The 13526-nt window shown below is 46.8% G+C and overlaps 2 protein-coding genes across 3 annotated transcripts in view; both read left to right on the forward strand.

The window, feature by feature from the left end:
• PI4KB (phosphatidylinositol 4-kinase beta) overlaps positions 1–2914 on the forward strand; it is a 30275-nt gene extending 27361 nt beyond the window's left edge. For both annotated transcript variants that reach the window (XM_030187374.1, XM_030187375.1), the window contains 4 exons: positions 251–516; positions 610–742; positions 1355–1475; positions 1855–2914. In XM_030187374.1, the coding sequence (XP_030043234.1) occupies positions 251–516; positions 610–742; positions 1355–1475; positions 1855–2036 (702 nt within the window). In that variant the 3' untranslated portion in view covers positions 2037–2914. The remainder of the gene's footprint in view (positions 1–250; positions 517–609; positions 743–1354; positions 1476–1854) is intronic.
• A 2691-nt stretch (positions 2915–5605) lies between these two features.
• LOC115457659 (unconventional myosin-Ie-like) overlaps positions 5606–13526 on the forward strand; it is a 44520-nt gene continuing 36599 nt past the window's right edge. Inside the window, 1 exon segment of the mRNA XM_030187186.1 lies at positions 5606–5735. Coding sequence (XP_030043046.1) covers positions 5733–5735 — 3 coding nt within the window. The 5' untranslated portion in view covers positions 5606–5732.

The raw sequence follows: 13526 nt of genomic DNA on the forward strand, positions 1-13526 counted from the left end.
GTTTGACTCGTGTTTCATAGGTAATTTGTAACTGGATGTAAACATTAAGGTGCATTATCACCACAGCCCAACCTCTAGTCCATTGAGAGAGCATACAGTGCCCTCCGTGTCTGTACTTTGCATGACAGCAGTGAAATGCCACATACACAAGCAGTCTCCTGATGTGATTCTTCAGCCGGGCTTGGGAATGGGGAAGATTTAGACAAGGACTGTGTTTCTCGAGTGTGTTACCGCCTTTCTTGGGTTTCAGGTCATCTGGGAGCAGGAGCGGGTTCCCCTGTGGATCCGACCTTACAAAATCCTGGTCATTTCTGCTGACAGTGGTATGATTGAGCCTGTTGTCAATGCTGTGTCCATTCACCAAGTGAAAAAGCAATCGCAGCTCTCGCTACTGGACTACTTCCTGCAGGAACACGGCAACTACACTACTGAGGCTTTCCTGTCCGCCCAGCGCAACTTTGTTCAGAGCTGTGCAGGATACTGTCTGGTGTGTTATCTGCTGCAGGTCAAGGACAGGTGAGCGTGAGGCAGAAGGAGAGGTTGGGATGATTGATGGGTCCCTGAGGCGAGCTGGATGACAGGAGCTCACACTGTGTCTTTCGGTGACAGGCATAATGGCAATATCCTGCTGGATGCGGAGGGTCACATCATCCACATAGACTTTGGATTCATTCTCTCCAGTTCTCCCAGGAACCTTGGCTTTGAGACATCGGCATTCAAACTCACCTCAGAGTTTGTGGATGTAAGTTGTGGGGACGGGGAGGGGGGGCTGTTGTGACTGGGGATATGGTACGCTGATATTTGAGGTGGGGGAGGGGCTCTGCCTGTCATTGGGGACACAGTCTGCTGTTCATAGGAGTGGGAGGGGCCTATGACCGGAGATAGGGTCTGCTGGGAGTTGGGGTGGGGAGGAGGGGGGTCTCCTGTGACTGATAGAGGGTGGGGGAGGGGACCTTCCCTGTGGCTGGGGGGGAAAGGGGGCTGTCTGTTAGCTTAGAATGTGTATGGTGTGCTTGGGTGTTTTGGGAGGAATGGTTTGGCTTTGGAGTGGAGGAGTGGCCTAGTGGTTAGAGCACCAGAGGTGGCCGGTTCAAATCCCACTGCTGCTCCTTGTGATCTTGGACAAGTCACTTAACCCTCCATTGCCTCAGGTACCAACTTAGATTGTGAGCCCTCCTGGGACAGAGAAATATCCAGAGTACCTGAATGTAACTCACCTTGAGCTACTACTGAAAAAGGTCTGAGCAAAATCTAAATAAATAAATTTGGAGTGTCTTTTCTCCTGCCCCCTCAGCTTCTTTCCTTGGTCCGCAATGAGCTCTGATTCCATCCTCTCCTGTCTCTTGTTTGCTAGGTAATGGGAGGCCCCCAAGGCGATATGTTCAATTATTACAAGATGCTGATGCTGCAGGGACTGATCGCTGCTCGCAAGCACATGGATAAAGTGGTTCAGATTGTGGAGATCATGCAACAAGGTAGCATAGCCTGCCGCAGGACCCTGACATGCTGACTGCTGCAAATGATGGAATAGGGTGGCCTACAATCAGGAAGCTTAGGTCCGATGGGGAGAGGCAGAGGTTGCTTTCTACTACTACTACTTATTTCTATATAGCACTACTAGACGTACGCAGCGCTGCTAGAAGTAAATGGTCTTGTACAGAACAGTTTAAGGACGGGCACATCTCAGGTTAGAGAGGAACGGCAGCTAGGGCCATAGGTCTTGGGGTCAGACTGCAGTGCTCTCGGGTTCCTGTTTAGGAGATTAGGGGGGTAGGGGGTCAGGCTGCAGTGCTCTTGTGATATTGGGGGGAGGGTGTCAGACTGCCTGACTTTGCCTCTGCTTCCTTGCTACAGGTTCCCAGCTGCCCTGTTTCCACGGCTCGAGTACGATCCGCAATCTGAAGGAGCGCTTCCATATGAACATGACTGAGGAGCAGTTGCAGCTGCTGGTGGAACAGATGGTGGACGGTAGCATGCGCTCCATCACAACCAAACTGTATGATGGTTTTCAGTACCTGACCAATGGGATCATGTGAGAGTGTCGTATATCGAAAAGGATCATGTGCTTAGAGGTTGTCTGCAGGACCTGGGGCCAGCTGGACTTTGAAACGGAGTGAGGAGCAGGCCCATTTTCTCCTTTTCAGTATTATGCAGTGTTGGGCTTTCGAATGTGCCCCAGGGACCTAACCAATCATGCTTTTCAGTCACTGGTGGGGGAGGGGGGCAGGGCTGCAAGCTTGTTATATTGCCTGCCTGTCTCTGTACACTGGTTGTGAAAGCAGGGTCCAGGTTCCATGTTTGTCTCGCTGATTGCACTGCTCTATCACACTCCTCCACTACCCCTCCCAATCTGTCCAGATCTGGTGCCCCTCCTGATGTGTGCGGAGTGTTCAGTGTCTCACACGTCCTCACTACTGTTCTGCTACCCACCCACCCCCATCATGTGCATAGCTGCAGCTGTGGAGTTTTTACCCCCAAGCTCTGGAATGTGGGGGGTGGTGAAAGAATCTGAACTTGACTGTTTCTCGGAGGCAGTGTCTTGTACCATTCATAGAGGGTTAAGCGTGTGGGGTAGTTTTTTGTTCTCCATTTCCTTTGGGGACCTCTCTGGATTGCTGCTCGTGTTCTGCCTCCTGTCACCGTGTTTTCAGGCCTTACCCCTCCCCACCTTCATCACTTGTATAGGACAGACTCCTTCATGTATTATTACCCCCCCCTCCCTCCCTCCTGCATCCACGCAGCATGGACGGTGCCTTTTCCAGAAGCGAGAGAAAGAAAGTGCCGTTATTGTACAAGTAATGCCACCGTCTGCAGTGAGGCTACGCAGAGGATCACATCTGTTTCTGCTGGAGGCAGGGGCTGTACTTGTAAGAGTAATGAATTTCCTGTTTCTTTGTATTAAACTATGATGAATCTACTGCTACCACCAGCCTTCAGAATGGACTTTGTGTGTGTGTTTGGGGGGGGGGGGGGGGGTGTTAATTGTGAGATTATCGCAAGAGGACTGGCTCTTTTAGGTCCGAAATGGGTAGGGTGGTGGTACTCCTCAGAACACTCTGAGGTCACAGGGGGCTGCAGCTGGCCTCAAATTTCGTAGCAACCCTACACTGAAACAGAAAGCCTTCTTAAGTATGTATGGGATCCTACGTGTCGAGGCACTTATGGCTGCATGATTGCTGCTGGGATGCTAGTGTTTAACATGTTCATTCATGATCTGGAAGAGGTAGAAATGAGTAACACAAATATTCAAAGGAGGAAAATAAGTCCAACTTGTGCAGAATTCAGAGCCACTATCCAGGGCAGAGATCTGTGGGTGATACTTTTGAAATCCGCAGCAGCTCAGTCTACAGCAGAGAACAAAAGTGAGGCTATCCTTCCACCTCTGTATGGATCCCAGCTGCAGTTCTGGTTGGCCCCATCTCAAAGATACAGTGGACCTAGGAAAAGGTTCAGAGAGGGGTGACAAAAGGATGGAACACCAAATTAATTATTCACTGTTTCAGAAAGTAGAAAAATTAGGGAACACACCATGAAGTTACATGTTGTCACATCTCAGTTAAGCTCTGCAACTCATTAATGTAAAAGGTTTGGAGAAATTCCTGGAGCTGAAGTCCATAATATGCTATTAAGATAGAGCTGAGGAATGACACTGCTTATGTCTGGGATTGGTAGCCTGGAATCTGGATACTGTTGGGGATCCTGCCAGGTACTTGTGACTGGCATTGGCCATTGTTGGAAGCAGGATACCGGACTAGAAGGACCCAGTATGGCTATTCTTTTGCCCCTTGTGACTAGAGGATAAGCTCTTCAGCTTGTAGAAAAGATGACTGAGATGGGATATGATAGAAATTTATAAAATATTGTGTGGTGGTGGGGGGGGAGGGAGAAATAGTTAAATAGGGATTGCTGTTGAGATTAGGAAAATGCTGTGTGTGAAAGGTGGGTAATTCAACACACATCTGAGTGTATTCCCCCCCACCCACCCACACAAAATCATTGAGCTGTCACATTGCTTGCCGAGGGGTAAGGTTTAAAAGGCGTTTGGGCAAAGTCCTAAAAAGTCCATAAGCAAATGTCGCCCAATCGGAGTTTGGAAGGCCACTGTTCACCCCTGCAAGTACTGGATTTATATTTCCAATCTTTCTTCTAGCAACTTCCTCACAGGGCTGCAATTGGGGATGTGTAAATGGGTCTTCTGTCCTGGGCCCCCATGTCAGAAGGGGTCCCAAGCCTACTCAGAACTGAAGGGTACCATTGCAAATATCTGTCATGAGCCCCAGCCTGTCTAACACTGGCCCTGCTTCTGCATGACTCAGATTGAGCAGTCTTGGAGACAGGAATTTGGTCTAACCGAGGCATGGCCTAACTTGTTAGATGGGAGAGAGCGTTGACCAGGCTCAGACAATCTTTTTTCCTTTGGGGAGGGGGGTACAATTTATATATTGTAATATTCAGAGGCCCAAAACACATACTATCTTATTTTTACTGCATGTTTTGTTGAATAGTGGCAAAATGTAACAGTGGGTTGTACCCCCAGGCTCTCGTGTATTTCTCCTACCCCCCCTCACCTGAGAGACTTCAGCTGCATTAAAACTGCACCACTCAGGCTCTGCTGCTGCGCCTCTGGCTCTCTCTAAGCTTGAGCCATGTAGTACTGGAAGTTTGAGTTGGTCATGCTGTCTTGGGTCAGCTTGAACACGTGACAGCTCCTGCACCTTCCCGCACTGTTCGCCTCAGGCTTCAAGAGAGCTAAGGGCGCAGGTGAAGCTGCTGCAGACACAGGTGGTTTCATAGGTTCTGTTCAAACCATTGTATGGCTGAGAAGATCCCTGTGCAAGAAAGGAGAGATGCAGAGTCTGGACGTAGCCCAAGGGAAGGTGCCAAAGACCCCATTCCTTCTTAGTCATTACACAATGGTTTCTAGACTTTCCAGTTCAACCCATTTTTTAAAATGCTTCTAAGTTAAATGCCCCAAATGTAGCCCTTCTGCTCCACCTTGCACACGTTGCGTGTTCTATGAAGAAACACTTTTCCCTGTTTGTTTTGTGGAGTGGATTTGTTAAAAAGTGTCTCATATCCCCCCTGGGGTGTCTTTTCTCCAAGCTGGAGAGTTCCAAGCTCTTTAGCCCCTTCTTAAGAGGGGAGGGTGAGAGCAGGGGGTCATTTTCTAGTTTTACTTTCCCTTTTTAAGAGATAGCAACCCTTTGGGGTGGCAGAGCCCTATAGTCCAAGGTAGGGGACAGAGCATTCCCCTAGTACTGGTAGTGCTATGTGTCTGCTGCCAGGTTTGTGCACTTTAAAGAAACAAAGGTATGGATTTAGTTGATCTTTCTGCCTTGCCCCAGTGCAGCTGTTACCCTGCATTAGTTCACATCTCCACCTACAACGTTTCTGTCATTTTGGAGAAAAGTGCACATATGTGCCTGTGCAGCAGTGCTGTGGGGGTTATTTGATTGAGAAGCCAGGGGCAGTGGATCAAAGGAAATCAGGGGCCTGAAAGCCTGAGCGCGGTGCAGCTGTGCCCTCTTCCCCCGTGTCAGCACTTGGACTGGAGCTGTGCTGTTCGTCATGGGTTTTATTTCTATTGCTAAGCTCATGGGTTTTTAAAGAGCAGCAGCGGTGGCTGTCGTGGCCGCAGGTGGCCGGTAGGGGGCGAGGAGGAGGCGCCGCCGTTGCCTCCTTCCTTCTACCTGAGCAGGAACTCGCCCCTTCCTGCAGCACAAGCAGCCGCCATGGTGAGTACCTGCGCCGGCCGGGACACGAGGGAGGGAGGGAGGGGGGATCCCAGTGCGTCCTGGCTGCGTCCCGCCCCGTCAGCTTCTCGGGGGAACGAGATCTGGGCTGGGAAGTGGGAAAGAGCAGACGGGCAGGTCCTTTGCAACCTCGGCCGGGGTCAGTGGGTAGAACGTGGACCGGTGACGGCCAACCCCCCCCCCCCCCCCCCGCAATTGCAAGAGCGCAAACGAATGCTGCCCAGAGCGGAGTTGACCTTTGCCAAGAAATTCAGGCAAAAGTGACCATGAAGATGACGTCGCCCCCTCTTTCCCCCCCCCCTCCCTGGAAATGTAAAAGTCACAGCCGCGCGGGGTGAAGGCGACAGCTGCAGTGAAAAGCGCGTGCTGGCTCGAGGCGCCGCCTTCAGCCTCGTCATCCGTCTGTCACGCTCTGGTCCCGCCCTTGCGGAAACGGGAAAGGGCGGGACCAGAGCGTGACAGACGGACGACAAGGCTGAAGGCGGCGCCTCGAGCCGGCCCACCTGGTGTTGAGGCCTCGTGACCTGATGTTGGTGGGGGGGAGAGTAGGGAGCCTGGAGGGAAGGCAAGGGAAGGGGGAGAGGAGGGTGACTGCACATGGTGGGATGGAGGGGAGAGGACAGAGGAGGAAAAAACTACACCTGGATGGAGAAAATAGGCAAAAGCTGGGCAAGAAAATGAAGGAGGAAAGGAAAGAAAGAAATGGAAAGGAAGCCCTGGAAATGGAGTTAAGGGACCAATATGGATAGAAAAACAAAGTCACCAGACAACAAAGGTAGAAAAAAAGCATTTTATTTTCATTTGCATCTCGCTGGCTTGTAACAGATTACAGAAATGATTTCTTTATTTATTGCATTTGTATCCCACCTCTTTGCAGGCTCAATGTGGCTTACAATAAATCCATCTTAGAACCTAATCACTTATTGTTGCATAGAGATGTTGAATAGCCTATTAGAGTTTAAAGCAAGCCGATATTATAAGAATCAGGGGCGTATCTGCGTAGGGCCACAGGGGTCTGGGCCCCCGCAGATTTCGCCCTGGACCCCCCCTACCACAGACCCTCTCCACCTCCCCCTCCCTTCCGCCCGCCACCAACCCGTCGCCGATCTTTGCTGGCGGGGGACCCCAAGCCCCCACCAACCGAAGTCCTCTCTTCCGTGCAGAATGCAAGTTTCAACGCTTCCTGTTCTTCTGAGTCTGACGTCCTGCACGTACAAAGTGCAGGACGTCAGACTCAGAAGAACAGGAAGCGTTGAAACTTGCAGCGGCGCAGCCTGCATGGAAGAGAGGACCTCGGCTGGCGGGGGGTTGCGGTCCCCTGCCAGCAAAGGTAAGTGACAGCAGCGTGGGAGGGTGTCATTGGTGGCGAGGGGGGAGTCCAGAAATGGCGGGGGGGGGGGGATCGGTGGCACCGGGGAGGGGGGGCTAAAATGTGCCCCCTCCCTCTGGCTCTGGCCCCCCCTACCGCCCGAGTCCAGATACGCCCCTGATAATAATAGATCTGAGTAAAGATGTGGGAGATGTATACATTTGTAATTGTTATTCTGTGTGGTAAGCCTTTTTAAAAAGATGGGTCTTCAGTGATGTTCGAAAGTTTGTTAATTCGTACATCCCTCTTAGGTTTTGCAGCAGTGCGTTCCATAGCTTGGCACTCAAGTAGGTGAAGTTTGCTGCATGTGTAAGTTTGTATTTTAAACCTTTGCAGCTTGAGAGATGAAGATTAAGGAAATGAAAGAAAATCATGTCTGTTTATATGCACCATGGCTGGTGTAAGGGGGTGTGGCTATCATAGGGGTGGAGTCATATGTGCTGACCCCACCCATAATGAGTAGATTTTGGGTTGCTGTTTGGGCACTCGGTCTTTGAAAGGTTCACCATCACTGCCCTGTACCATCCTACAGGAGCTCCCAAGGACATGCACTGGGGGTGACAGAGAAGTTACTCAGCTGCTGGGAGCTCCTACATTAGCTCATGGGCTGGAAGATCAGAAGAACAAGCCATACCAATCCCAGAGCAAACAGTGGCTTCCCCCATGTCCATCTCAGTAATGGACTATGGACGTTTTCCTCCAGGAACTTGTTCAAACTTTTTCTTTTTAAACCCAAATACGCTAACCGCTGTTACCACAGCAGTTAAGTTCCAGAGCTTAAGTATTCCATTTCCATTTTGACATCCACCAGACAGGACTCAACAAAGATCTGGCTTTTGTAGCCCATTACAAACCATAAAATTGCCACCCTCTTATCTCCATGCATCTCCCTGTCTCTCATCCACCCATCCCACCCTACCCTCATCCTGTTAGACTGTCACTGAAATGCTTTGATGTTTCACATATATACTGTCATTTATCAACATTTGCTTATTTCTGATCTGACGAAGAAGGGTTACCTTCAAAAGCAAATCAAAAAATATATTGTTAGCATCATCTTATTTTCCTCTGTTTCATTTTATTTCAATTGATTACCTTTCAAAGTGACTAACACGGTTTACCACAATCTCTCTACTCAAGGTCCTCCCGAAATTTCTCACAATCCATCTGCAAGTTAACATCTTTGAATAGATTTGTTGCATCTGCAAATGTGATCACCTCACTCATTGTTTCCATTTCCAAATCATTTCTAAATATTTATTTTATTTATTTATTTGTACTTGTATCCCGCAATTATCCGAAACCAAGTTTCTGTTCAATGTGTCTTACAGTTGTTAAGAGATTACATTGATTCAATTACATTTACAAGGTTGTATGATGCTGTGTTTTACAGTGGTTGGCAAGATAACTATTAGTGCATATGGAATAGTCAGTGGATTTCTTGAGAAGATATGTCTTAGTTCATTTCTTAAATGAAAAGATGCGTTACAGTTAGAGGTTGTGTTGTGTATTGTTGTTCCAGAATAATTAGTGCATATTTTACTCATAGAATTTCCTGAAGAGGTAGGTCATTAGGTCTTTTCTGAATTGGAGGTAGTTCATGATGCTTCTTATGACTATGGGAATTGAGTTCCACCAGGTAGCTAAATCCTGCCATGTAGGTGGACTTGTATAGGACATTTTTGCAGTAGGACAGGTGAAGTTGTAGATAACCTCTGGTTCCTGGGTTTGAATTTCTTGGTGCTAGTTTGATCATGTCTAGTATGTAGTCCAGTGACATACTAAACAGTATTTTGAAGATGATCGTGCTTGTTTTGAAAAATAGTCTGGCCTTGATAGGAGCCAATGTAGCATTATGAGTAGTGCAGTTGCTCTATCATATTTCGACTTTTTGAATATCAGTCTTGCTGCTGTGTTTTGGACAGTTTGCAATGATCTTAGTAGGTTTTCTTTGCAGCCTACATATGCTGCATTACAGTAGTCTAGTTGGGACAATATCAGCGTCTGTTCTACAAGGCGGAATATAGTCTCTGATTCTTCTCAGTTTCCATAGTGTTTTGAAGCTTCTTGACATGATTGTGGCAGCTTGGTCTTCAAAGGTCAGATGTTTGTTGAGAATGATTCCTAGTATTTTTATTTGTGTTTTGATTGTATAAGATTGTTGATCTATTATGAGGGTTTGGTAAGTAGTGGGATTGTGCTGGCTGGATAAAAGCAGGAGTTTGGTTTTGTCTTGGTTCAGTTTGTTTGACAATTGTGGCCAAGTTTTCCATGAGTTGAGTCATTTTTTTGGCCTTATCCAGTATCTCTGTGATGCTGTTATTGAAGGTATGTAGATGGTGACAGCGCTAGAACATTACCACCAGAACAGCATGGCAAAACAGCTCCCTAATGCTCAACGCTAGTGACATGGAAATATAGATGCGCTGTTAGCGTTGAGCAGTAGAGAGTTCAGGGGAATGATTGTGCCTGGCACATGCTGGACAGAATAGAAGTGGTTCCCCCTTAAAGACATAACTTGTTTGTGCTGGTTTGTTTACGTTCTGTTCATCATTCATTCCAGAGGTGTGAATCTGTTCTGTGTCCTTCCACTTTGCAGCCTGAGCCGGTTTTATGCTCCCTTTGCACAAAGGAGCAACTGGTCCAGGAACCGACAAGAGGGGGTAGCAGTGTTATTTAACATATTTATAAAAAAAAGGAAATCAGAATGACGAGTGAGGTGATTAAATTTGCAGATGACACAAAACTATTAAAGTTTGTTAAAACATGTGCGTACTGTGAAATATTGCAGGAAGACCTTAGGAAATTGGAAGACTGGGCATCCAAATGTCATTGTAGATAATATGCTGAAATCTGCTCAATGTGCGGTGGTGACCAAAAAAGCAAACGGGATGCTAGGAATTGTTAGAAAAGGGATGGTAAGAGTGATACTACGAGAATACCTTTGTACTGCTCCATGGTGAGACTGCACCTTGAGTATTGCGTTCAGTTCTGGTCACCATATCTCAAAAAAGATATAGTGGAATTGGAAAAGGTTCAAAGAAGAGCGACCAAAATGATGAAGGGGATAGAACTCCTCTCTTATGAAGAAAGGCTAAAGAGGGAGGGTTAGGGCTCTTCAACTTGGAAAAGAGATTTGATTGAGCTCTACAAAATCCTGAGTAATGTAGAACGAGTAGAAGTACTTTTTTTTTTTTTTACTTGTTCCAAAAGTACAAAGACTAGGGGACACTCAAGGAAGTTACATGGAAATACTTTAAAAATAATAATTTTTCACTCAACGAATAGTTAAGCTCTGGAACTCTTTGCCATAGGATGTGGTAATAGTGGTTAGCATATTTGGGTTTAAAAAAGGTTTGGACAAGTTCCTGGAGGAAAAGTCCATAGTCTGCTATTGAGACAGACATGGGAAGCAACTGCTTGCCCTGGGATTGATAGCATGGAATGTTGCTATGATTTGGGTTTCTGCCAGGTACTTGTGACCTGGATTGGCCACTGTTGTAAACAGGATACTGAGCTAGATAGACCATTCGTCTAACCCAGTATGGCTACTCTTATGTTCTTATGGGGTTTGGTTTTTTTTTTTTTTGGAGTGTTAGTGTGTCAAGCAAGAAATCAGAGAAGGGAAAAATAAGCTAAATCGAGGAAGTAATTTTATCTTATCAATTTTGAAATGTCTGATCGTATCTTCAGGTACTCTTTTTGACAGACCATGGCTTCGCAAAACCCTAACGCCAGCTCCAAGCTGGCATAGGGTTTGCAGTATTAAGGGCACACTTGTTATGTGGGCTGTTCTTCGAGCATCCTGAGGGAATACAAAATGCTCTCATTTGCCTGCGTTAGCATGCTATTTGCGGGGTTCTTCTGTGAAGCTCCTTGTTTCCTGAGGTAAAGTTTTTGAGGTTTGTTTTCCAGTTTTTGAGGTTTGTGTGTCGGTAAACAAGGGCAGTACTCTTGTGCTAATGGCCTCTATGGCCTGCATTTACTTCTGAGCATCAGCATCTCTGTTGCTTCCTTTCCTTTTGGTACTGATAGATTTTCAACCACTCCTTCTACTCGTTGGAATGCTTGTTGAAGTTTAATGATTCTGGAAGTTTTCTTTCATGTTTCAGCACCTTTTGTGCATTGGGATTTGATAATGCTATTAGGTAAGCCTGGAGGCCTATGATAGTAGTTAGCTAATCTATTGCTGTGAGACCCATATCTCCTTCAGATCCAGGAATGTACAGTCTAGGCATACACTGGTTCTCAGTGGCGTACCAAGGGGGGGGGGGGGGCGGGGGCGGTCCGCCCCGGGTGCACACCGCTGGGGGGTGCCGCGGCGCGCACCTGCTCTGAGTTCGCTGACTTCGCTCGTTCGCTGCAGCTCCCTCTGCCCTGGAACAGGTTACTTCCTGTTCCGGGTCAGAGCAAGGGAGCTGCAGCGAACGCGCGAAGTCAGCGAACTCAGAGCAGGCGCGCGCCGCGGCACCCCCCCCAGTGGCGTGCATCGGGAGGGGGGGCGCCGCCCCGGGTGTCCGCCCCCCCTAGGAACGCCACTGCTGGTTCTTTATTTATTTATTTGTTGCATTTGTAACCCACATTTTCCCATCTATTTGCAGGCTCAATGTGGCTTACAATGCGCCGTTATGGCATTCGCCATTCCAGAGTAAGAAGAATACAAATTGGTGTTACATTGAGAACATAGAAAAAAGAAAAAAACTTAATGGTATTAGACTGTTATGCAACCAAATCTTGGAAGAAATCAGTTTAGAATATAAGGTAACAGGAGCGATATGTTACGATTATAATTGTTGCTCATTGTGGTATGCCTTGTTGAAGAGGTAGGTCTTCAGGGATATACGAAAGTTAGTTAATTCGTAAATTGTTCTTAGGTTAAGTGGCAGTACATTCCACATCTGCATGCCTAGGTAGGAAAAGCTGGACACATGTGTTAGTTTGTATTTTATTCCTTTACAGTTGGGGAAGTGAACATTAAGGAATGTTTTAGCGTTCCTGTGTGGTAAGTCGATCAGGTCTGACATGTATGCCGGGGCTTCTCCGTGAATGATTTTGTGAACTAGAGTGCAGACCTTGAACGCAATATGTTCTTTAAGTGGAAGCCAATGTAGTTTTTCTCTTAGGGGTTTTGTGCTTTCATACTTTGCTTTCCCAAATATGAGTCTAGCGGCGGTGTTCTGGGCTGTCTGAAGTTTCTTGATGATTTGTTCTTTACAACCAGCGTAGAATGCATTGCAGTAGTCTAGGTGACTCAGCACCATTGACTGTACCAGGTTGCGGAAGATGGTTATTGGGAAGAAAGGTCTTACTCTCTTAAGCTTCCACATTGAGTAGAACATCTTCTTGATTGTGTTTTTTACATGATTTTCTAGTGTAAGATTTCGATCTATGGTAACTCCAAGAATTTTCAGGGTGTCTGAGACAGGAAGGGAAAAGTTTGGTGTGGTTATTGTGGTGAATTTGCTTGTAGTATGTTGCGATGTAAGTATAACACATTGTGTTTTTTCTGCATTAAGTTTCAACTGAAATGCATCCGCCCATGAGTGCATGATTTGGAAGCTTTGGTTGATGTCAATGGTGATTTCCTTTAAGTCATGTTTGAACGGGATGTATATCGTGACGTCATCTGCATATATATATGGGTTGAGGTTTTGATTGTATAGTAACTTGGCTAAGGGTGTCATCATTAGGTTAAAGATTGTTGGTGAGAGGGGAGATCCTTGAGGGACTCCACATTCAGGTATTCATGGGGCTGATGTAGTCGAGTTAGATGTTACTTGGTACGATCTTGTGGTCAGGAAGTCTTTGAACCAGTTTAGAACGTTGCCTCCAACTCCGAAGTATTCTAGGATGTTTAGTAATATTCTATGGTCAACCATGTCGAAAGCACTGGACATGTCGAATTGTAGGAGAAGTATGTTGTTGCCGGTTGCAATAATTTGTTAAAATTTTGTCAGGAGAGTAACTAGTACTGTTTCGGTGCTGTGGTTCGATCGAAATCCTGATTGAGAGTCGTGAAGTATTGCATATTTGTTCAAGTAATTTGTGAGTTGCTTGGTCACCATACCTTTCGTTAGTTTGGTTATTAGGGGGATAGATGCTACTGGGCGATAGTTGGTTAAGTCGCTTGTACTTTTCTTTGCGTCTTTAGGTATAGGAGTAAGTAGGATGTTTCCTTTATCCTTTGGGAAGAGTCCGTTTTGTAACATATAGTTCAGGTGTTTTGTGAGGTCTGATATGAGTTGTTGAGGGGCGCATTTTATAAGGTCATTTGGGCATATGTCTAGTTTGCAGTGGGACTTGGCGAATCTTTTTAGCGCTTGTGAAATAGTGTCTTCTGATAGTGCATCGAAATTAGTCCACGTTCTATCGGCTGGGTGTTCGCCAGGAGTTGGGTCCAGACA

Source organism: Microcaecilia unicolor, chromosome 14, assembly GCF_901765095.1.
Source record: "Microcaecilia unicolor chromosome 14, aMicUni1.1, whole genome shotgun sequence".
Classification (NCBI taxonomy): Eukaryota; Metazoa; Chordata; class Amphibia; order Gymnophiona; family Siphonopidae; genus Microcaecilia; species Microcaecilia unicolor.